The sequence below is a fragment of the Drosophila ananassae genome, chromosome 2L (assembly GCF_017639315.1).
Source record: "Drosophila ananassae strain 14024-0371.13 chromosome 2L, ASM1763931v2, whole genome shotgun sequence".
Lineage (NCBI taxonomy): Eukaryota > Metazoa > Arthropoda > Insecta > Diptera > Drosophilidae > Drosophila > Drosophila ananassae.
Genome location: NC_057927.1, coordinates 19,782,911 through 19,807,175, shown reverse-complemented (window position 1 = coordinate 19,807,175; position 24,265 = coordinate 19,782,911). Strand labels below are relative to the sequence as shown.

At 49.0% G+C, this 24,265-nt stretch overlaps 2 protein-coding genes across 2 annotated transcripts in view; one reads left to right on the top strand and one right to left on the bottom strand.

The window, feature by feature from the left end:
- LOC6499073 (mucin-2) overlaps positions 1–19,507 on the top strand; it is a 37,776-nt gene extending 18,269 nt beyond the window's left edge. The window contains exons 2-8 of the mRNA XM_001955328.4: positions 8,215–8,378; positions 8,507–8,809; positions 8,885–12,293; positions 12,405–14,916; positions 15,020–15,118; positions 15,186–15,324; positions 15,391–19,507. Coding sequence (XP_001955364.3) covers positions 8,215–8,378; positions 8,507–8,809; positions 8,885–12,293; positions 12,405–14,916; positions 15,020–15,118; positions 15,186–15,324; positions 15,391–17,565 — 8,801 coding nt within the window. The 3' untranslated portion in view covers positions 17,566–19,507. The remainder of the gene's footprint in view (positions 1–8,214; positions 8,379–8,506; positions 8,810–8,884; positions 12,294–12,404; positions 14,917–15,019; positions 15,119–15,185; positions 15,325–15,390) is intronic.
- A 522-nt stretch (positions 19,508–20,029) lies between these two features.
- LOC6501495 (endoplasmic reticulum mannosyl-oligosaccharide 1,2-alpha-mannosidase) lies at positions 20,030–23,830 on the bottom strand. Its single transcript, XM_001955327.4, has 6 exons — positions 23,304–23,830; positions 22,962–23,243; positions 22,307–22,799; positions 21,817–22,157; positions 21,571–21,758; positions 20,030–21,489 (listed from the first exon to the last, which is right to left on the bottom strand). Exons 1-6 carry the CDS (start codon positions 23,379–23,381, stop codon positions 20,835–20,837), a joined length of 2,037 nt encoding a protein of 678 aa, XP_001955363.1. The 5' UTR covers positions 23,382–23,830; the 3' UTR covers positions 20,030–20,834.
- Between the last annotated feature and the right edge of the window lie 435 nt (positions 23,831–24,265).

Genomic DNA, 24,265 nt, shown 5'->3' with positions numbered 1-24,265 from the left:
CGATGGGGAGTAGCTAGTAGCTCCCCATCCCTTCACTCGTCCTTTTCATTTTGGCTTCGATTTTTCTGGACTCTCTCTCACGGACTCCTGCTTTCCGCTCCCGCTCCCGCTGCGTGTTATTATGGTATTTTTCCAGTGTGACCACCATGCTCTGTTGTTTTTTCGGTCTCCAGTCGGAGAAGTCTAAGCCGCCGCTGTTCTCATTCTCATTCTCATTCTTGGCTTCGCGCGCGAAACAACAAAAACAACAAGAAGAAGAATCGAAAAGGAGTCCGGGACAGTGGCGAGAGCAAACGGCATATATATATCGGGGAATCGGAATCGGATCGGGATATAAAAATGTCGAGTGCAATGAGAGGCGCTTCTAGTCTCACGTACGTGCCGGGCTCGCGATGAATGTAGTCGTTGTTGTCCTTCTGTCGTAAACGTGGCCGTAACACAGTTACCGCAGCCGTATCCGTATCCGTATCCGTTTTGTTATAATTCTTGCCACAATCAAACGCTCAATTAATTAACTCCCGAGCCTGGGCAGAAAGAGTGAAGAGTGAAAAGTGAAGTGAAAGGCGAAAAAAGCCAAAACAAACCATAAAAAGGGAAGACAACAAAACTTGTCTTCTTCTTAGCCAGTTCTTCTTGGCCCAATGGGCCAAATAGAAGAAGAAAAGGCCAACTGCAAGGAGGAGATCAAAGCATCTACATTACCCAGTTTAGTTGATCCCATTTGGCCAGTGCATAGAAATCCGTCAAAATTTTCACCATTTATCCGCAAATATTTAGTGAGTATCTCAAAGATGCCTGTGGGCCATAACCCCGCCCCCTCGCCACCCACGGCTCCCTTGCCCCTTGCTCCCCCCGCCTCCCCATTCACTCTCTCTCTCTCTCTTCTTGTCAGGCGAAGAGCGGAAAGAGCACGCGTGCAAATGATGTTTGGCCTCTTGCTAGTAGTTGTTGTTGTTTGTTTGTTGTTATTGTTGTTGCTTTTATTGGGGTTTTTTTTTTGTTGGTGGCTTTTGGGGCGCAGAAGTGTAAAGCGCACGTCTTGAGGCTCAGATACGTCAATATAACAAATACACAGATACACACACACACATGCATACATAGAAGAGCTAACAGACAACAACAACTGTATCAACAGCAACAACAACAATAAGAACAAGAACAACAAGGGCGACGACGTAAATTGTGAAGAAATGCGCGCTCGTGTGACCCTATAACAGCCGCCCCCAACCATCCCCCCCATCCCCCACACAACAAATAGGATATAGATACAAATTTTTTTGTTTCTTCTTCGCTGGTGGGCACACACACATAAGCACATTTTGATGTACTAGACATCTCCCACACAAATACAAAAATACCTATAGAGATACAGATACGGATACAGAGATTGTGGCGGCACCTTTTCGGCGGCCCTTCGCCTTGCTCGAATCCGGACCCAAAAGGTATCCATTAGATACTCGGTTACAGTGGGCAGTGTGCGCTAATTGGAGATGAAAGAAGAAGCTTGGAAGGAGGGGGTGGCTTAGTTATTAATGAAATATTTTGAAGCAGTTCCTCTCAAAAAGTTTCTCAACTAATTTTTATTAAAAACAATTATGGAAATTTGTAAAAAAAATAAAAAACAATAAGTACATATCTGTACACTGTAGTTAAGTTATGGCCTGTGGCTGTCTGGTATCTGGCCTGGTATCCATTAGATACATTTGCCGCAGCCGTTGCCTGGGGGTGCATGTGTGTGGCGTGGTCTGTTGGCTTTGTTGCCGTGGCTGTGGCTAAGATTTGGGGCAGAGTCTCAGCCAAGGGGGTGACATGTGAGATGGAGGCCTGTAGCCCGAAGAGGAATCACTTCCAAGAATTGTTCATTTGAGGCCTGAATAATACATTTTCAATTGGCTATAATACCAAACATGCCCCAAAACACCCACAAACACACACACACACACAGGTAGAGACACACGCGAACACACCGCTTATAAGCTGTGGTTTGGCTTTCCTTTGACGATCCGGGGAAGGTCCTGACATTTGAGCTGTGGCACCTAACCGCAGCAAACGCCAAACCGCAGCCACCACACAAAGTGCTAGTCCCGCACTCCAACCCACAAGATGTGCTAATGATTTCAGTGGATATCTCAACTACACGGGGCTGGGAAACCTGTTCAATAGGAGAACAATTAATTTACAACTTTTCTCGGCGAAATGAAAACTGGTTTGCGGGTTTGCTGGATTGCGGGGCTAATGGCGGTGCTACTCTACTCGGTGCTCTCTAGCCCCTGATCCGCTGTCAGTGGGTGATAACTTAGTGGCCCAATTGGCCGCGACGGTTAATCGATAGCTGGCTGCTTGTTTTTATCGCTTTCGGCTGTCATTTAATGAATATTTAATTCCCGCGCTGCATTATCCGTAATTGCTCAGCTACATGAGGAGGTTGTGGATCAATTTAGGCGATAACAACTCCATTTGGTTAATTGGACAGCCCTTGACAGTCACTTGTGGCATCTTTTGTGGGGATCCATTGGGTTAATTCATTGGATTGCCACAAGTGATAGTGGGTTTAATTCAAAGAAGTGAAAAGATCATGTTTGTGAAGTTAAATGACTTGTTGTTTGTCTCGAAGGACCAAAACTATATGATAGTTCCCATCATTAATTCAACTATCACAGTCACTGTGGCATGTTTTGTGCAGATCCATTGAGTTTATTAATTGGATCACCAGGAATTATATTAAAGAAGTTACTTGGCTCGAAGGACCATAACTATGAGGAGAAAATAGTATTGTTCCCATCATTAACTGAACTATCAAGCATTAAATGACATCTAATTGTGGCGACTGGCGACTTACGGAGCGGTTAAGGGAAGCGAGACACACAAAATAAATAGACATGTGGCATGGAGGGGGAGTTACTGGGGAGCAGCACGTTTCCAAGAATTTGCCAAACAATACACAAAGTATACACACGAGGCACATCTAGTGGAATCAGCGGCGTCTGCCCACCACCACTGCCACTGTACACCAGACTTGCAAGCCTCCTCCTGCCGCCATGGCGAGCATTCAAACGTGCCTCTACTTATCGATTTTTATTTCATTTTTATCCGTTCCACGAGGAGCCAGCTCGCAGTGCTCCTTTTGTCACTTTTTCTCCTCGCATGCAGGCCGAGAAAAGAGGTGTTTTTTTCTCAATTCCATGGAATAATATTTAGCCCCTTTTAATATCAGATTATTATGTTTTTCTTGGTGTATTTTCATCCTGGTCCTGATGTCACATTGTTTTCTTTTCTCCCCTGGTCCTGCCTCCCCTGAAAAAAAATATATATTTTTTTATACGCTTCTACTTATAAACGCGTGAGGATGTCGAGTCCGAGTCGGCGACATATCGCCATAACACCATCAACAGTTCATACGAAGGCTTCTAGGCTCCTAGTCCTGCTGCCACCCACTGTCCTCCCATCCTTTGCTTGTTATTGCGGATGTTTCTGTTGTTGTTATTATGGCTGTGACGATGATGATGATGATGCTCCTGGCTGCCCTCTGCCTCCTGCCTCATGCCTCCTGCGTGGTAGTCGTTTACTCGGCTCCTTTTTCGAGTCAGACTCTCGCGCACGGCTGCCATTGTTACAAAATGTGACAATAGAACAGGCCGGGGGGCAGGACAGGCAGATGGCGGGCAACCAGGAGCAGAAGCAGAAACAGAAAAAGTAGGAAAAGTGGAAGCGAAATCAGCCATCTACAAGCAGAATCAACAACACAGGAGCCACAAAGGAACAATAGCCTTCAACACCGATCCGTAGAACGCCCTTTCTTGAAAGAAAATAAGACTATTAGGGTTTCCCTCCATTGGTATTCATGTTTTTGTTTAAAATCGTACTCATTATTAATAAGAAAACATAAAACTCTTACTTCTAAGGTCAATCTCTGACTAGAAAGAAAGGGAATATCAAAGCTAGAAGCTTTCCTGCTGGGCCTGACAGCACTTTCCAAGAAATCATAATGTCCTTGGAGAGGGAAAAATAAATCGCAGGATGAAATTTACAAAAACGACTATGGCGGCGCCGCTTCCAGCAGCTCCTACTTAGCAACTGCCCTGCTCTGAGGTCATGCCAGTCAACCGAATAAATGAAACAACAAAGACAAGCTCACAGGCACAGGCACAGTCACAGGCATACACTTACCGCCACATAAAATATGCGAAAGCATAAGGCAGACCAGGAGGGTCTCCTCCTTTCTGTACTGAAATAGGAGGTCTCCTGGGAGAAGACCTCCTCTAACCCAGACTCTCCTAGTCGCAGTGGCAGTGGCAGTCTGAGATCCAGCATAGCATCCAGCATATAAATAAACTTTTTCGTAGCTCGTAGCTCCGTAGCTCGGCAAAATGAAATTTACTGGAGCGAAAAAAATTGAAAGATTCTAGGGAGTGGGCATGGTTGGTTGGTGGTGGAGATCCTGCAGTGCTCATGTCTGGGTGACTGTGCGGCATGGCTGGCATATCATGGCAGAGCAGAGCATGGAAGAGCATGGCTGTAATGTGGATAAATCCCATTAATGCATGATTTGGCAAAACTTTTCCATAGCGACTCATGGACTCATTTTCATTTCGAATTTCTGGCTTTGTTTGTGATTTACGGTCGACTGCAGCAGATTATTATGTTTGCTAAATACTCTCCAATCATTTTAGATGTTTTCCGATACAAATATTGATTGCAGCTCAAATATTTAATAACTTCCATTTCCATTTATATTTTCATTAAATATCTAGTTGGTATGCCTTTTTGGTGATTAGCAACAGAAGGTTTTTATTAAAATGAAACTATTCCAGTGGAAATTATTAAATCTGGTCTAATTTTTAAGAGTTAGTGGGAAGAACTGTTTCAAACACTTGACTTGAAATAAACCCTTACTTAAAACTATATCCCTCCTTAACCAACCAAATTACCTGAAAGACGGCATCCTGAAAAATATTTTACTTGAGGGAATGCCATTACACTGGCCCCAAGGAGCTCTATGTAGCCAAACACTCCGCCACCAAGGTGGTGGCTGGAGCTCGCAGTGATGCCTCCTCGGGGGAGTCGGGGGGCCTGTCGTTCAAACCGTCTAAAATTTTACTGACTTTGACAGGCCAGCAACTAACCTGCCTCCCCCACTGCCACGCCATGCCACTCCATGCCATGCCACTCGCTTTATATAGAGCTCTGGCTGGCTGGGAGTGTGCACTCAGTCAGAATTGTGCCTTGTAAATAGGATTCATCTCGCGCCGAGTCGCGACCAACTAACTGCCTGGCACGAAATGCAAAAATATAGAGTCTAGCTCCGAAATGCACTGAGAAATAATAATAATACTAAATATTTTAAACAATTTAAATAGTTGGTAGTAAGGTTTAACTCCTATAGTCTAAGAATGAGTAATAATTGTTGTTTAAAAGAAGACTTTGTATCTCTTAGTGTATCTCCCTCACTCAAAGGCCTTCTTAGACAGTTGATGTTGATGTTGCCAGTGCTAGTGCTGGTGCTGGAGCTGGAGCTGCCTCTGTTTTTCACCCAGACACTCAAGCAAATGGCAGTCGGCTACCAACAACCCGCCCACAGTTATCCGCCCATCCATCCATCCAACATCCATCCAGCATCCATCCATACATAACCATTTTCGCCATGTCAGGCGGTGGCCAAAAGTGCGCTCATCTGTGGCTCGCTTGGCGCAAAGTTTCGAGTATCTGTGTGTGTGTTTTGAGTGTGTTTGTGTGTGTGTATCTATGTCTATGTATTGCCAATTTATCCTTTAGTTTCTTTTTCTAGTCACCCAGCAGCCCACTATCCCACCAATCGCCCTGTTAGCTGCGTTTGTGGTCTGCCTTTGTGTGAAATTTGCCAAGTCTCTACTCCTTACTCCTTGCTCCTTCGTCCTTTTTGCCTGCTAACTGTTTAATTAAAGACCACTGGCAGGGAGTACTCGTGTCAAAGATATCCCCGGCTGTCAATCGTCGGATACTTTTGGGCCAAAAGGACACTGTAATTATGAGACAACTGGCTCTTGATGAGCTGTGACTGTCCTTTCCGACTCCTAATACCACGTTCTAACCATCAAAAAGGACACTTTTTTGTCTGAAACATTTATTAGATTGCCGCTCGTCCATAATAAAGTGACCTCTAATGCTGATTTAATCATATTCTTTGATGTTTATCGTCATTTTTGTTAATTAAAACTCATTCAGAAGCCCCGGCTTTGACAAATATTGTGCATTAGATCTCGACTAAAATCGACTGAAATTTAATTACAAAATTGAAATGAAAACGATGCGACAGGAGGGGCCACAAAGGAGGAGGCGACAAAGTCAAGCTGAACACGGGATTATCCGCAAATCCGCCATCCGCCATTCATCGGTGCACACACACGAGGTGCTGGTGATGGCGCTGTTGCGTTTGATTCGGTTTCTGGCTCCAACCACCACCTACCTGACTCCCCGTCCTGCCCCGACAATCCTTTGGTGGCTGCAAACAAACATTGCCACGGCAACCGGCAACACACAAAGGCAACAGAGACTCGCATTATTCGTTGCCAGGAATATATCACGGCGAACATAATCCCACCATCCTCCATCCATTTAGCCATGCTCCCGGCCATGCCATCTTCTGATTCTGGTGATGAGGATTGAATGGCAACTGCAGCTGCCAGCGGGGAGCTGCTTCAAAGGAGATGAATGGAGCGGCATAAGAGGCGGCAGGAAGGAAGACTCCGCCAGGTTGTATAGGCAGATGCAAGGGGCGCTTGTTAAATTCTTTTGCATTTAGTTTCGCTGTCGGTAATGATGCTGCGATGAGGCAGTCGTGGCAGACTCCTCCGATCGCAGGGCTCCTCCTTCGCAGGGCAACCGGCAGGGCACTTCGCCTCCCCCCAGGCAGGCACTTCTTCCATTCAGTTGCCAACCGTCGATGTCGATTTTGATGCATGCTCATGTTGGCTTATCCTCCTCCTAGCCCTGTCTTTCTATACTCTTCCTAAGGATAAAGATGAAGTGGCTTGGACTTGGCTTCTTTTTTAGTAAATATTACTCGCAAGGATACTCGGGCTGCTCCCGAATCCTTGTCAATAATGAACAAGTTATAGATATATCAGTTACCTTCTTAATATCTAATCTAAAACTCTCTATAGGGTATTCCTGAGCCCATCTTGTCCTACCAGGATGTTGGCATTTGTGTATTATATTCCCTTTCGTTCTTCTTTTCGTGCTTGCATCTGCAGCTGGTGTCCGTCCCCCACATCCTTTGAAGCCTCGGCCCGACAATATATGCAAATTATTCCTGGGAAGCTGCAAACGAACCATCCAGAAGGCCATCCAGGCCCTCTCCCTCCGTTATGGACGGAGTTTAATACGATTTTCCCGAACAAAGTAGAAATTATTGAGCCATATGGAACTCTTCTTGGTCAAAAGAGAAAATTAAATATGTATACAAGGATGTTTAAAAGGATTTCCTTGGCTCTTCTATTGGCTCAACTCTTTCTAGCTTGTTGCTGAAAGCCAACTCCCAATTGAATTAAATACTTGCCGAGATTGTCATTGTCGTTGTTGGCCAACATTACGGAGCAGAGTGGATAACCACTTGCACCCCTTGAAACCCAAATCCAGAAGATGAAAAAGAACTGAAGCGACAAACAAAAGAAATGAAAGAAAAAGATACACTCGAGCTGAAGAAGTGCAAAGAACTCGCCTCCAGAAACTGGTTCTGGCCCAAAACCCAAAAATGTATCTGTGTTTTAGTCTCCGGTGTTGCTCTGTATGGGTGTACGGGTGTACGGCTAAGTGGGGGCTCTCAGCTGGTGTTTGAAAATGTGCTAAGTTGCCTCGCTTTTGTATGCACAAAGGGAGATGCGAGAGGCCGGGGCCCAGAGTAAACAACTTTGTGAAATGGCGGACAATTATGGGAGATGCGTTGAGCTTCTGAGCTGCTAGCTGCTGGCTGCTGGCTGCTGGTATCTGTAAGATACCCGAGGAGAACCCGAGGACAGTTGCCACTTTGGTCACGTACCAAAAAACGATTGCAGCTCCAGATATGAACCCAGCCCAACACCAGCACATGCCACCACATCCTCATGTATACATATGTACCTCTGAACACACTCACTCACACTCTTCATTCTATTTGGGTCAACTGTGGACTGTGAGCCCTATGGACTGTGCGATTTTTAAGCAAATATTAATTTCGGTTCGTTATTCTTATGATTCCAGGAATATTGTCTCCTCCGGGTCCGTTTCTGACGCCCAGCCCATCGCCATCGATCTCAGCTAGCCCTCGTCTGCAACCATCGCCCTCGCTGTCGCCGTTCCCACAGGATGTGGTGCTCGTAGCCGGTGGCAGTCAAGTAAACGCCAACAGCAATCCCCAGGAACACGTAAGTTGATCTTTTATACTTAATACGACACCAGAAAGTGTCCTGCAGCCTAGCCATTTGGAAAATGTTACCATTTTTGGCTTTAGTTTTTAAAAGAACTCTTTATGCTTTTTTTTTTGCCATTTCAGGAGCGCAAGGCGGCGACGCCTGGCAGGAGACAGTCCATCCATCAGTTCACCAATGGCAGCCCCAACGCTGGAACCGTCGTCTTCCAGCCAAGCCCATCCCAATCGCCGGCCGCTGCCACGACGGTCATCGGCGTGACCAGTGGCGGCCTCATAGCCACCGCCGGGGGCGGATCGGGTGTGAGCACCGGAGTCGGTGCCGGTAACAGTTCCGGAATCGGAGTGGGAGTGGCCCTGCACAGCAATGCCATTGGCAACGAGTTGAATGCCACGCTGGTGGGTTCCAACAACATCCAGCTCAATAAGGTGAGTTATCCCTTAGGTTTTTAAAGTCTTGATCCTTTACTAAGTTCGAGGGACTTGCCTGTTATCCTTTTGCAGAAGGGCACTAAGCGGGCCACCCAGCAGCAGCAGCAGCAACAACAGCAGCTGGGCCATCAGATCTTCAGCAGCAACGCCGTTGCACCCACCTCCATCAGCAGTGCGACGGCAGTGGCCGGCGGCGGCGGCGCAGGCGGAGTAGGAGTTGGAGGCTATGGACAGCTCAATGCCACCGCCATCAGTACGCCCACCTCGTTCGCCACGGCCGGCAGTGTGGTCAGCAGCATCACCGGTAGCAAGGGCCCGGCGAAGGGCCAGAAGGGGCAGCAGCAGCAGTTCCAGCACTACCAGAGCAGCAGTCCGCTGATAGCCGACAGCCCCATCCCGAGTCCGAGTGGGGCGATAACGGCGGCTGCCATAAAACCGCCCACACCACAGCCACAGCAAGTGCAAATGCTGCCGCAACAGTTCACCATCTCGCAGCAGCAGCAGCAGCCTGCCCAGCAGGTGTTTCAGTTCATCCAGGGACCGCAGGGTCAGCTGATAGCCACCACCCCACAGCAGCAGCAGCAGCCACTTCAGCAGCAGCAGGCGCCCCAACCGCAGCAGCAGCAACAGCAGCAGACGCAGCGGTTCGTCAGCAATGCTGGAATCACGGGCCTGGCCACCGGCAAGACCGGCAAGGCGCCACAACAAATCCTGCCGAAGCCGCAGCAGGAGATCCAGCAGCAGCAGAAGAAGGTCGGCGCCGGAGGAGCGACTCAGATCTCCCAGCAGCAGACGGCCAGCAATCCCACCCAGCAACAGCAGCAGATCCTGTTGCCCGCAACAACCACACAGCCGCAGCAGTTGCTACTCAACCAGATGCCCGTGCTGGTGCAGCAGAATCCGCAGGGTGTGCAGCTCATTCTGCGTCCACCGACGCCCCAGCTGACGGCGACTCCCTCGCTGGTCATCCAGCAGAATCCGCGCGGGCAACCCCAGCTGCAGACACAGCCGGCACAGCAACAGCTGCTGCGAATAGTGGGCACCAATGGAACGACCATGCAGCTGGCTGCCGCGCCCACCTTCATTGTGTCCTCGCAGGCGAACCTCATCCAGCAGACGGCGGCGTCGGCGGGTCAGTTCCAGAACGCCATCAAGACGGGCACCCAGCTGACGGGTCTGCATGCGGCACTGGCCCAAGCCCAGGCTCAGGCGCAGGCGCCACGATCTCAGCCGTTCGCCACGACGGCCACGCTGAACACTCAGCTCCTCGGCCAGCTGCAACTGGCGGCGGCAGCCCAAATCCAGATGCCCAATGGCCTCACCACCATCTCCCAGCTGCCAGCCCACCTGCAGCAGAGTCTGGGCGGAGCCACCATTAATCTGAACCAGCTGAATGGAGCACACATCCAGCAGATAGCCACTGCGTTTCAGGCACCGCAGGCTCCAGCAGCGAGTGGTGGCGCCACTTCCAGCACGGAGCTCTTTACGCAATCCTCGCCGGCGCATGTGCCGCTGGCCGTCACGCCGGAGCCACTGCGCCAGCCCACGCCGGTGCCCGTGCTGCAGCAGCAACAGCAGCAGCAGGCGGCCATGGCCACCATCCAGTTGCAGCAGCAGCAGCAACAACAGCAGCAGGCCCAGATCCAGCAGCTGCAGCACCAACTGCAGCAGACCCAGTCCCAGGTGCAGCAAGCCCAGCAACAGCAATCGGTCCAGGCGGCAGCTGCTGTGGAACCGAAGAAGAAGCCACGTCCGCGAAAGAAAAAGCAAGTTCCCACCGTGGCAAGCACTCCGCAGTCGACTGCTAGTTCCGTGGAGGTGACGCCCCCCAAGATAGCCATTGCTGCGGCGCCGGCTCCCCAGGCTGTACGCGCCAAGTCGCCATCGCCACCGCCCACCACGATCCAGAGGAGCAGCAACGGGAAGCTGGATCTCGGCGACGTGATGAAGTTTTGCGGCATCACGGGCGACGATGACGACGACGAGGACTATTCCATAGGTCTGGAAACCGCTGCGGAACCTGCCGAGCCCACCCAGTCACAATCACAGCCACAGGCGTCGTCCAGCGACATAATGATCTCCATACCGAACCAAAACGGCAGCGATGGCCTGCCCTTCACCCTGACCATTCCCGCACCGCAGCCATTGCAGCAGACTACGTCGACGTCGGACACAGCCACCGAAATACCAAATATCCTCATCAAGATTGATCCCAGCGCTGATGCGGCAGTGCCTCCCTTTGGACTGTCCACTCCGCGCCTGCCCACGGCGGAGGAGATCCAGAAGCAGGCCCAGCAGCATCTGGCTCAGCAGGCGGCAGCCGCTGCGGCAGCGGCAAAGGCCTCCACAGCCACGCCCACCATCAGCATCAGCCTGCCCAGCATGTCGTTGCAGCCCCAGGTGGTGCCCGCACCGATAGTCACGCCCACTCCGCCCGCAGCAACAGCAGCATCGGTGGCAGCCTCCGCCACGGCGGCAGTGAAGCCGAGAAGGAAACCAGCCGTGCGCCGGAACACCAAGAAGCCGGACGCACCGAACAGCAGCAGCAACACCCTGATCTCCGCCAGCAGCAGCAACAGCAGTACCACTCCCACCATCATATCCAGCAGCAGTCTGCCCACTACGGTCAACACCATCACACTAACCACGCAGTCGCCGGCGACGAGCAGCAGCAACTCCACCCTGATGCTGAGCCACGGAACGGCCACTGCCGTGCCCAGTCAGATTGGCAACATCCAGATCTCACAGGTTCAGAACCACAACCAATCCACCCTGCCCGTGAGCAGCACGGTGGAGAACAAGATCCAGATTATGCCGATCCTGCCGCCAGGAGCCACTGTGATGGGTGGAACCCCAGGAGGAGCAGCCGCCGGTCAAGCGCCCACCTCGCAGCCAACGCAACTGGTGTTCCAGTCGACGGCGCCCACGATCAATACGGAATCCACGGCCATCAAGCTGTCCACCGACGGCAGGCAGATGCAACTGGTGACCATTCCCCAGGCCACACCACCACAGACACCGGCAGCCACCCCAGCCAGTGCCACACAGTCATCGGGGGTGACCACAACTCCGACACTTACGGCCGGAGGTGCTACCATCCTGCCGCCTCAACTGACGGGAATGCCAGCCAACGTGTCGGTTTCCGTGGGATCACCTGCCTCTGCGGCAGCGCTGGTTCCCCAGCTGACTGGGAGTCTCACCCTCACCGTCTCGGAGCAGTGCGAGCGCCTGATCCTGCGGCACGATCCTAACAATCCGCAAGACCACCAGTCGCAGCTCATCCTGCAGGCCCTGCTGAAGGGCGCTCTGCCCAACGTGACCATCATAAACGAGCCCACGCGCGTTGATCCCAGCAAGCAGTCTACCACCATACTCCAACCGCAGCAGCAGGTGATCCAGATCCCGCAGGCACAGCCTCAGGGGCAACTGCAGCAGCAGACCTTGTCCAAGGTTTCATCAGCTCCCAAAATAGAAGTTAAAGGTAGGTCTCATCAGAGTAACTATCAGGATCAGACCTCCTCCTCTGATCTTATTCTTAAAACTCGAATCCTTGCATCCCTTCTTATGTTCCCAAATCCCATTTCCATTCCAGTCACAAACAATAGGAAGCTGGCAACCCAGGGAACGCATCCTAATAGTAGCCTGCTCGGAGGAACGGGCACAACCACCACCACTACGACGATGAAACCACCGGCCTCGCTGCCCGCCAAACAGAACGAGGTGCTGTCCTTCCCCACTCTGCCGCTCAACTCGCAAGTGGTTATCCAGCAACAGCCATTGGCCTCGGGCCAAGTGCAGTCCCAGTTGCAGCCAGTCACTGTGCCCGTCACTCTCCCCGCCCAGCCAGCCACCATATCGTTGCCGGTTCCAGTGCCAACTCCTGCCCCCGCACCGGCTCCCCAGCTGGCCAACAACGGTCAGCAAAGGTACATTGCGCTGCCGCCCATCGATCCCAGCACCCAGCAGCTGTTCTGCCTGAACAGTGTCACCAACCAGATCACGGCCATGAGTGCGGGCCAGACGGCGGCTTCGATTGGGCCCACGGAGCGGCTGCTCATCGCCCCGGCGGGCATAAACGCCCAGCAGCTGGCCCAGTGCCTGCAGTTGGGTCAGCTCCACTTCAACGACGTCAATCCGCTTCCGGCCCAGCAGCAGCAACAGCAGCAAGTGGCTACCTCGTCGTCGTTAACGCTGTCGCTGCCACTGCGCCCCCAGCCGCCACAGCAGCAGATTGTGCATCCCATCCAGCCGATCAGCAATGGACTGGCAGTCACAACAACAGCCAGTTCCACGCTGACCACCACCACCGGTGCCACCACCACGACCACCACAACGGTGACCAAGCAGGTGGCCAATGTGGCGCCGATTATAGATCAGAGCAAGGCCAAGCTGGAGCCGGCAAAGGCGGCCACCAGTGGAGCTGCTGGCGGGGGCGGAGCTGCAACGGGAGCGGTGGTGAAGAAGAAGCCTGTGAGGAAGCCCAAAGCCACGCCTACCAACGCCTCGGAGCTGGCTAGCCTGAAGAACGCCAGTGTGGTGAAGCCCATGCCCAAGCTGGATCCGCTGTCGCAGAAGCCGAACAACAATCCTGTGCAGATTGTGCAACCGAATGTGGCGAGTGGCAAGCAGATGATTGTGGTGGGCAGCTCCAGCTGCAGCCAGACGACCACAACCACCACCACAACGATGAGCACCACCATCCAACCCTTTCAGACGACAAGTGGCACTAAGCTGGTGGGAGTTACAGCGCCGATGCAGCAACAACAGCCAACGGTGATACTGCAGCAGCAACAGCAGCAGCCCAGGACAAGCTTCACGGTGACCACGGCGACACCCACTCCCTCTCCCACAGCCGCTCCTGTGGTCAGTGGTCTACAGCTGCAGCAGGCAGGCCAGCCCCTGCAGCAGCAACAGTTGCAGGTGCAGCAGCAGCAGTTGCCAACTCCTAAGCAGCAGCAACCGCAACCGAACACGGTGTCGCGAGTGCAGACCATTCAACTGACGCCTCAAATGCAGCAGGTCTTCAAGCAGGTGCAGATGCAGATACAGTTCCTCACCATTAAGTTGCAGAACAAGTCCAGTTTCCTGCCCGTCTCCCCGGAAATCGATGCGACAACCATCGCCGCCTACATCAAACCGATGACCGATGTGGAAATCCATCTGGCGCTGCAGCGGCTCTTTGCCGAGCAGCACAGGATCCTGGCCTCCGGCAAGGAGGTGCCCACGCCGGAAGGTATGCTGCCCACGGCGAATGGCAATGGCTTCACATTGATGCCACAGCCAGTGCAGCAGCAACAGTTGCAGGCGACCCTGCAGGTAGCCGAACCTTTAAAAACAACAGTGCCGGCCAATGTGGTGCAGCCAAACAATCACTCTTCCACCACTCCAGCGGCAGGAGCAGCTTCTGCTCCTGGAGCAGCTGCGGCCACCCAAAGAATCCACATCTACCCGATGCAGCACCAGCAACAGCAGCAGCAGCAGGCGGGCAACAAGCAGCCGAAGCCAGTGCAGCAAAAAGTGCAGCAAGAGCAGCCGCCACAGCCATCGCAACTGCAAATTAAACCCAAAGAGCCAGCTAATAGAAACAAAGCCAATAATCCACAGCAACCACTGAACCAGCAGCCCCAGCAGCAGCAACAAAATCAAAATGGGACCATCAATATGTTGCCACAGAAGAGCAGCATGTTGCCTGTGCCTCAACAGCAGCAACAGCCTCAACAGCAGCCGGGTGGTTTGAACAAAAGCGGTCCGCCGCCCTTGATCTTTGCCAGCTCCACGAATCTGTTGACCAACAACAACAATGGCAGCAGCGCCAGCAGCACCATCCACAACAGCAACTCGGTGATGCAGGTGAACAATATGCTCTCCATGCCGCCCCTGCAACCCCAGCAACAATTGCAACAACAGCAGCAGCAGCAGCCACAACCGCCGCCACCAACACCAATCCTGCCACCTGTGGCTCCTTCATTGGGGGTGGGTGTTGGATTAACGCCAGGAGCGATTGGATTGCCGTCATTGCCGACGATACCGAGTCTGCCACTGTACATGCCGGGCAAGCTGGATGACATTCCCACGCAGAAACCAAAAATTGCACGCCTCTCCTTGTGAGTAGTTGGTTGAACAATGCCGATTTCCTTTGGAGCGGCCAACTGGATTGCAGAACTAGCAATGCAATAGGAATCTATACTGATGTCTTTATTTTCGCAGATTTGTACGCCAACTGGAGGTGGATCAGGAGAGCTGCCTGAAGCCGGACTATGTGAAGCCCTTCCGCACCAAAGATGAGGCAGTGAAGCGGCTAATCAGGTAATGTGGAGACATTTGCAAAGAAAACAAAACAATTCCTAATGACTTTTGCTTTTGATCTATTTAGATATCATTGCATGCACGAAAATGATGTGGAGTTGCACTCTGACGAGGACGAGGAGTTCGAGGCCACTGCCCTGGAGTTCCAGGACAAGTTCCGACAGCTCAACGGAAAGTTCCAAGAGATACTAATGCAGGAATCAACAGTAAGTTTAATGTTAACCATTAACTCTTGAATCGTTTATTTATTCGTTACTACTTTCTTCTATTAGCTGCCACATCGCACCTCTGAGCTGCTGCAGATGCAACAGCTAATGATCGATGATCTCAAGGGCGAAATCAACGATTTTCGAACAGCCGAAAAGGAGCTGGAACAGCAACTGAAGTTGGAGCAGAACAGCGACGCTCCCGCCACGCAGGAAAGCGACTCCCAGTCCGAGGCTAAAGTTAAGGAGGAAATCAAGGAGGAACCTGAGGGTGTGGTGGACCGGTTTGATCTTCTGAAGAACAGTGCTGATGTCAACAAGGCATTCAGCAAACAGGCGCCACAGGATCACAGCTCCGCTGTTAAGCAAGAGGAAAAGGGCGAAGGTGGCGAGCCGGCAGTCAACGGATCTGTCGACGGCGATGGTCAGGAGAAGGAGTCGTCGAAGTTCATCAAGAAGGACTTTGATAACTTTGACATTGAATCTGAGCTGACCACCAGCTTCATAATGAAGAAAGTGGAGCACAAGTCGGAGGCACCCAAGAATGTTGAGAACTGCTACCAAGAACGGACTGTTATGGAGCCACAGCAGCCGCAGCACCAGTCGCAGCAACATATCAAGGGCAACAACATGGAGCAAGTGGACCAGGAAGACGGCTGGTACTGCCTGCAAAAGGAACTGAATCTGATGAACAATGAACCCATGCAGCAGCAACCGCAGCAGCCACAGATGAATGGCAACCAGCACCACATGGCCATCAACCGCCAACAGCAGCAGCAGCAGCAATCGCACTATATGGACAACTCCAGCACTGGAAGCATGATGAATAACAGCAACCACATAGCGGATCTGTTTCCAAACGGCTGCATCGACAAGAGCAACCAGAGCACCAGCAGCAGCAATAGCAGCTGCACCAGCGACAACCACGGGGTGAAGAACAACTCCTCGTGCAGCGGCCAGCGCGAACAGCCAGTGGTGATGGACGCGGAGCAGCAGAACCAGCATCCGGCAATCAGCGAGTTCTTCAGCAGCGACTCGGATGTGCAAAAGTCGGTGGAGAATCGCTTGGAGGCCATGTTTGGGGAGTCGCCCGTGCACTTGGATGTGAAGAACAGCAGCGATGCTCACGACATCGAGTCGAATCTGGACGAAATCTTTGGGGACTCGAAATCTCCAGCTGCGAACCACAAGACTAAGATGAACATGTGGGTGCCCGATGCCTCGTTCATGCAACAGCAGGCTGCGCCACAACATCAGCAGCAAACGCAGTACTCTGGCTCGCAGCAGCAACAGCATCACATCGAGCTGAACTGCGACAACAATCCGCGCTGGATGCAGAGCATGGAGGCGCACTATAGCGACTTCATGACCAGTGGCACTAGCAACGGCGAGCTTGTCAACGGGGACTCGCGCAAGCGGAGCTGGATGGGCTCGGGCAGCGACCTGGAGGATGACAACAGCAGCAAACGGTTGTGCACGGCGTCCTCGTCGTCCTCCTCCTCGCCAATGTCCTCCCAGCAGCAGCAGCAACAGCAACATGTGCAGGTTCCACTCTTAGATGCTGACATGCTGCCCACCGGCTTCCCGCAAATGCTGATGGAACAGCAGCAGCACCAGCAACAGCAGCAACACAACTTTGCCTACGGCAACATGATGGACCAGCAACAACAGCAGCACCCGCAGCAGCAGCACTACCAACACAATATGCAGCACCAGATGCAACACCAACAGCAGCAGCAGATGCAGGTCAGCCACATGGGCGGAGCTGCTGGTGGAGAGTACGACGATGATATCAGCAGGCATGTGGCCAGCGCCATCGACAGCATCCTAAACCTGCAGAACAGCGGGGACTCCCTGCAGTTCTCTCTGGGATCCATCCTGGGTGACAGTATCCTGGAGGATCAGAGGCAGCCTGGTAACTTGGCCAGTTGCCAGCAGGAGCAGATGGTGAACCAGAGACGCCGGCAGATGGGCGACGAGATGAACGACTGCCTGATCAGCGGCGGTGGGTCGGGAGCAGGCAGCAGTAGCCTTCTGCTGGAGCACCACCACCAACAGCAGCAGCAGCAGCAACAGCACCAGATGATGCAGGGCCACCAGCAGCAGGCGCAGCACATGCAGCACCACCACCACCATCAGAACATGCAGACAATGTCCCAGTCCCAGGCGCAGCACCTGGGCCAGTTGAACGACTTTAGCTGCGGCTTGGATGACCCAGTCAAGTCGATCATGACCTCCTGACTTGGAGTAGGAATTCCGGCCAGCACGTCGGCGGCGGATAACGCCTCCAACAGCTTGATACTAGAGTTTAATGCCACCACGTTGTGAAGAGCGGTGGACGAATCGAGTTACGAATCCCAATTGTATAGTGAACCGAGTTAGTTTCCCCGACTTAAATATTGTTTTATCCCCATTGAGTACAATCCTTTATTAGACCTTAGCATAAATTGTTTTACTTATTGTTTGTATTGTTTAGTCCAATATCGTGTATGATGTTTTAAACCACCTCCGGATCACCCAATTACTTAATGCAATGGAAGTTAGAGGCGAGAGTGAATCGAAGCAACAATAATAGTGCGACAGAGTGCGACCCAATGAGGCCAAGAAAGCAATTGACGTGGTGAATTGAAAACTAAACGACGAATAGCATCAAATGCTTCTCACAGAGTTACACTAGATCGAGAACCTAAGTAATAAATTACGTAGCTACAGTAACTAAGCGAACGGAAATGGAACGCCCTAGACAATTTATTTAAATACAAAAAGAGAAATGAAACCAAGAAATGTACGTAAGAGTGGTAGAATCACGCGCAAAGGGTAGGGAATACGAATTGGTTGTATAATTCATAGTTAAGTTACTTGAAGCAATTCTGAGAAAACAATTCAAAAATCATGTTGCCAATTTTGTTGTCGATGTCGATGTCGATGGAATATCAGAGACAGAGCAATTAAGCCGCATCCAATCGATTTATACAATTCCAGATAATATATCTATATATATATATATTTATTTAGGCACTATGGTGCGGTAAAAAAGATTGTAAATAGTTAGAGCATGCATCAGTTTCAGTCACGCCACAGGAACTGTCCGAGGGGATTATTATATTATAGCTAAGCATTTTTAAACAGAGAGCTACAGAGCATAGAGGGGGAGATATCATTTAAAGCGCTTTACGTACGACTGCTTCTGATTCTGATATTACAGACAAACCTAAAACCTAAAACCTAAAAACATAAAAACCTAAAATCCTAAACCTATCGACGTGCTCAATTCGAGAGTAAAGAATTTTCGGCATAGCTACGGGTGTCATTGGAAAGAATATGCAAAGATCTTAGGGATTAACGAGTACCAACTATGGCAAACTACGAAGCAAACCAAAAGCAGTTCAAAAATCACAATTTTAGCCAATTTAGTTTAAACATTTATAAATTATTGAATCTAAATATAATATCTTATACACTTAAACCGGATCGATTGTAGCGAGATGTAAGGACGAAGAGAGCAGGAGAAACCACAGGAAACAAACAAACAAATAACAAAAAAAAACAAATTAACGAATCGTATCAATTGTATCTTGATCTTGCGACAAATCTGACTTGTGATTTGTGCCACGTTTTAAATATAGATGTCTGACTAGCTTGTAAACCTACATAATAAATACGATTAAAATCTAAAACAAAGCCCCCCCACTCAGTAAGTCCCTACGATGAGGTCCCATCGCAGGATGCGGCAGGATGTTTGGTGTTTGCATACCAATTACGATACTAATACTTTAATACCACCACTAACAAACAAACAAACAAACAACAAAGAAACAAACAAACAAACACACACAACAAACTAAAAACACACACAAAAACCTACTACAATACGTACTATCATGGACGGATTGCTTGTATTACGCGTAGTCAGTAAGGGAACTTCAAGAGGTACCATATTTTAAGATGTGCTTCAGGCCACGCATCCATGACCCCCAACCAGATACCTGATCCCATCCAGATCCCAGTCCCTATCATCCCACCTGTCCAGCGTCCCGTATGAGTAGCATGATCTTGGACCTTTGTTTGAAACTTTCTAGTTATTATTCAAAGACAAATAACGCTCGTGTAAAAATGTACATGTAATAGCATAATTTAAGTTGGCAATCCAAAACTGAATAAATGTAAATCCATTAATAGATTATTTACGAGAGAACTGTTTTAAGTTGTATTTAGAACGAAATCGAACTCAGAAGGCGCCCCTCCCGCCAATCAACCTTTCCAACCAAAACAGCCACCACAAATCGCAGTGTCGTCATTTCAATTGTTCAGCTAAATGTGTCTAAATGTAATTTAACATAAAGTGAAAACTAAAGATTTTTAAACAAAAACATTGTGAGTTTTAATTAACAAAAAATAAAATAAAATACAAAAAAACATCATCATAGGGAGAGAGAGACAGAGCAAAGCAAAAGAAACAACTTTAATATTTGATAGTTTATTAAGCCCATCCATTCATAGTCGTCATAACCATTAAGTAAATAAAACAAAAAAAAAAACAAATACAAAAGATTCAAAATAAATCTCACTGAAACGCAACAAACCGAAAAGCCCAACTGAAAAAAACGGAAACTAAATAAATGGAAATGCAATCAAAGTTCATGCATTGGCGTTTGTACTGGGAGAGAGAGATGTTCTTAGGCAAATAAAGAAAAATTCCATACAATTTTAAAAACTATTTGAATTTTATTATCGGCTCTTCTTTTGTTCTTCACTATGCAGGTTGTAGGTTTGCATACACCGGTTTTTTATTTTTAAATTGGTATTGAAAATGCAAGAAATGCATTTCCTACCAATTTGAGATTCATTTCGTACCTCACACAAATCAACTTTGTGCCGAGTGCAACTGAGTTCCTAATTAATATCTTTCTAACACAAACATACACATTCAACTACGAGGATAAAACCTGATGATTGGCTCTATTAATGCTAGCGGCTAATGAGATGTGTTAGCAATGGCCCAATATCAATTTAAAGTATGTGCTTATAGTAGAAAATAAATTATTAAAAAGTATAAGTTATCAGTTCGCAAGGTATTTTACAGCCAACCATTCTCGTTGGCATTCAAATTGTGTTCACATAATCCGTAGAATGGGTCGATTATCGGAGAAAATGTACACTACAAATTTGGATGGGGTTAGGTGAGTTAGTTAGTTGGGACAACTTAGAATAGAAATCGAGCTTAAAGCTTTTTTTTAGGGAGAATGAGGTCAATAATGACATAAGAAACATTCAATAGAACCCCTTAAAACGAATTAAAACTTATTCAAATCGACCCATCCCAAGGTTGGGCATTGCTTCATTCGATTGGCCAACTGAGCTTAGCCTAACCCTAAGCTTAGTATTTGGCATTTGCGCTAAAGTACAAGTACGAGTAAAACGATTGTTGCAGCCTAGATTCGCCGACAGCATTGTTTCCATTTGCCCAACTAGGTTGAGCCGACTTCGTGTTCGAGTCGATTTTAAGCTAGTTAAGTCTTGAGCGAATAGACCGGCAGTGGATGGCCCTCCGAGTTGAAAACCCATTGCTCCAGGTCGATTTCCTTGCGGTTGTCGCTGAACAGCAAGTAGAAGTACTTAAGTGTTTCGCTTAGCCAGAAACTTTCCATCAGATCACGCATGCGTGTGTTTTGAGCGTTTTTAACGTTGCCCAGCGAGGTGTAACCAGCATTGACCTTGGTGTGGGTCTCAAATGCCTGGAAGATGGTCCAGCCCATATCCTGGTATGTGCGATTTCCCGTCAGGGCATAGAAGTAATACAGACTCTCTATGAACTCCGGCCGCAACAGGTTGTGGGCATCATTCGGCTTCACATAAATATCCTGATCGTCCTTTTCGGTGAGGGCGAAGTAGGAAATTTCTGCCGCCAAATGGGTGGGATTCATCATGTACGTTTGGTAGCAAGTGTCCATCAAGTCCCTGGCGAGTATCAGATGCGAGTCCGGCATGCCGTTCTGGTGACCCAGCAACAAAGTTCCAGGCAGGTAACACGTGAGATGATCCATTTTTGGCTTGAAGTCTTTGCCGTTAATGAGTTCGCCAATATAGACCCAGTGCTCGCGCGGAGTGCGACGCATCAGCTCGGTTAGCACTCCGTCAATAGCTTGCATGTAATCCAAGATAAGGCTGGAATAAGTAGAGGTTTAGCAGAATTAGGTAAGCATGGCCATTATGACTTGAAAATGTTAAGTTAAATGGGAAACTCACATGTCATTATCTTTGCGGCCGGTCTGCACCCACTGCTTCAGTAGATACTCGTAGTAAGAGTCACCACGCGCTCCCAGAGAAATAGTTGCATAGTTGCGGAATGTCCCAGTATTAGCATTGATGAATATGGGCACTAGTCCGTGTTTTTTATCGAGCTCATGCACTTTTTCGTTTACCTTGTGGGCGACCTAAAAATTTTAAACAAAAAATTATACAAATTCTAGGACCTTCGATCGTAGTTCTTACTTGTTCGTATATTGAAACGTTTGTGGAGCGACTTAAATCACGGAATTCCAGCTGAATGGTGGTCACCTCGCTGGTGGAACTATCGGGCGACCACTTGGGTGAGTGGGCTGAAAGGTCGCCGAGATTGACATCCGAGTATGGAATCCCGGAGGGCGAAGAGAAGGCAGGCAACAAGCGATTGCCCAACTCCGAAGCCTTGGCCAGGAACATAGTGTCCCCACTTAGATGATAGGCAGCCAGAAGTCCACCCAGCACTCGAATGGTTACCTCGAAGAGATTCACATCACGCTTGGTATCAAAGCGCAACGAATTCTCCACCCAATCGCGGGCCTCTTTGAACTCTGCATAAGATAAAAATTATCAAAATAATGATACTAGGCTAGATATCAAAGACAATATTCCTCAGGAAAACAATTAAAAATGAAAATTGAAAGGTAACGTTTGTCTTTCTGGCATTTATGCTTATTTGAATAGCTTTAACAATACTCACCATCATCCAGTCCCATTATATACATGGTATCTAAAGAATCAACAATGCTCAGGCCCAGGCCAAACCACTCATGAGAGTATTGCGAGATGGGTTTCAGGTTGTCATGGCCCCAGGCGTACTTCTTGTAGCCGGCCCAGGAGTGCTTGAAGGCGGCTACCACCGCCGATTGTCGCTCGTTGGAAGCTCCATGGAAGTGCTGACCCTTCGCCAGGAGAGGACGAATCTTATGCAGATGCTCCTTGAAACTAACACCTCCAAGGTGAAGCGGATTCTTAATAGCCAGGTCCAGCTGCTCAGTTTCGCCCAGCGGATCACTTGGCTGCTGCTCAAAGGGTTCCTCTACATTGTTCAAAATATCAATCCCACCCATATCCTGATTCTTGGTATTATCGGGTGCCGGCAAGGCCACAGCTTGTGGAAGGACGGCTGCCACCGTTTCCGGCAGCCGGACGACGTTCTCAGCAGAGTTCACTTCGGCGTACGCCTCATTAAACTGAAATTGATAAATATCGTAAAAGCATTTGAACGGAACTACGAGGTAATAAATCAAACCCAAAATAGCCACTGTTATCTTAATGGCACAATAGCTTATTGAACGCTGAGTGCCGTGACAATTAAGAACTTATCAATTATGTTCATAGGCCCGGCCACTTACCTTATCATTTTCCGACTCCCGACGCGGCGCTTGCTTATCTTCCGAAACCAAAGCCGGAGGAGCAGGCGTGACTTCGGCTCGATCCTTGTCGTTTGAGGGGTGATGGTGTGGGTTCTGTTGTCGCATGTGATAAGGCGCCACCATGGGTAGCTTCTCTTCCGAGTCCTTGAGACTGGAGGCAATCAGCTGATCGCCACTGAGGCATAGAAGCACCGTCACACAGAAGGCCGTTATGCCCAATATAATGAGGTTACGCTGACAACGCGGCAACTGATTCCAAGCCTAAAAAAAACAATGATGTGAAAGTATTTCGTTTTTGAGCCTCCCCCGGCCATGTTTTACCCGCCGCAAGCTCTTCCTGCCCCGCTCGTCAACAGAGCCCGTCGAGAGTGTGAGTGTTATGTGACCGCCGTCCTTCATGGCTCCGCTCCAAGTACTGTCGAGCTCAGACAACGAGCAGCTATGGTTTTATTGTGGTAAGTGGGAATGTGGGAAATTCCACAACATTCGCTTCGAATAAAAATCGATGCCTGTGTAATCCGCCGCCAACAAAGAGAGTTGCTGCTAACCAGACCGCGGTTAATCCAGCTACCGGGCCGCTTCACTTCTTAAACATAGCTAAAACCTACAAATCTAAAACTAATGTGTATTTGTTCGGAGGACTCTACGAAAATTACAAATAAATTCTAAAATTATTACTGCGAGAGCTGCATGTCTAAATTACTATCGATAGACAGGGCTGCAACACTCACGATGAATTGCCTGAGATATCGATACTCAGCTTAAAAAAGTAACGACAAATTCAAAAGCTGGCAAATAAGTTATTCAAATGAACTAATTAATAATTATTAATATATTAAAATAATCTTTCGTCTTCTTTGTAGTACCTTGTGGGAACGTCTTGCCTGGGCAGGTGGCAAATTTTAAATATGTCTACGCCAAGTTGATATACAAATATTGGCAGAAGCGTAGAATATTTATCTTATTGCTTCTAAAAAAAGACCAAAAATAAATTTTTGCTTTATTTTATCTTCAAATATCTTCCAAGAAAAAGACTTAATTAATAAGATAAAAAATGAAACCAAAAATATGTTCGGGTACATACACTTTTAAAACAAAAACGTTATCTTTTGGGCATTTCGCTTCCAATTCTAGTTAAAATATTTATTTTATATATTATTCTTATATTTCTAAAAAAATATTGCAGAACAATATTTCAGCCATTTCGCATCGGATTTTGGAAGGGACCATGTATCAGGCCTCTAAATAGCTTCGATCGGCATCAGAATATGGTTGAAGTTGAG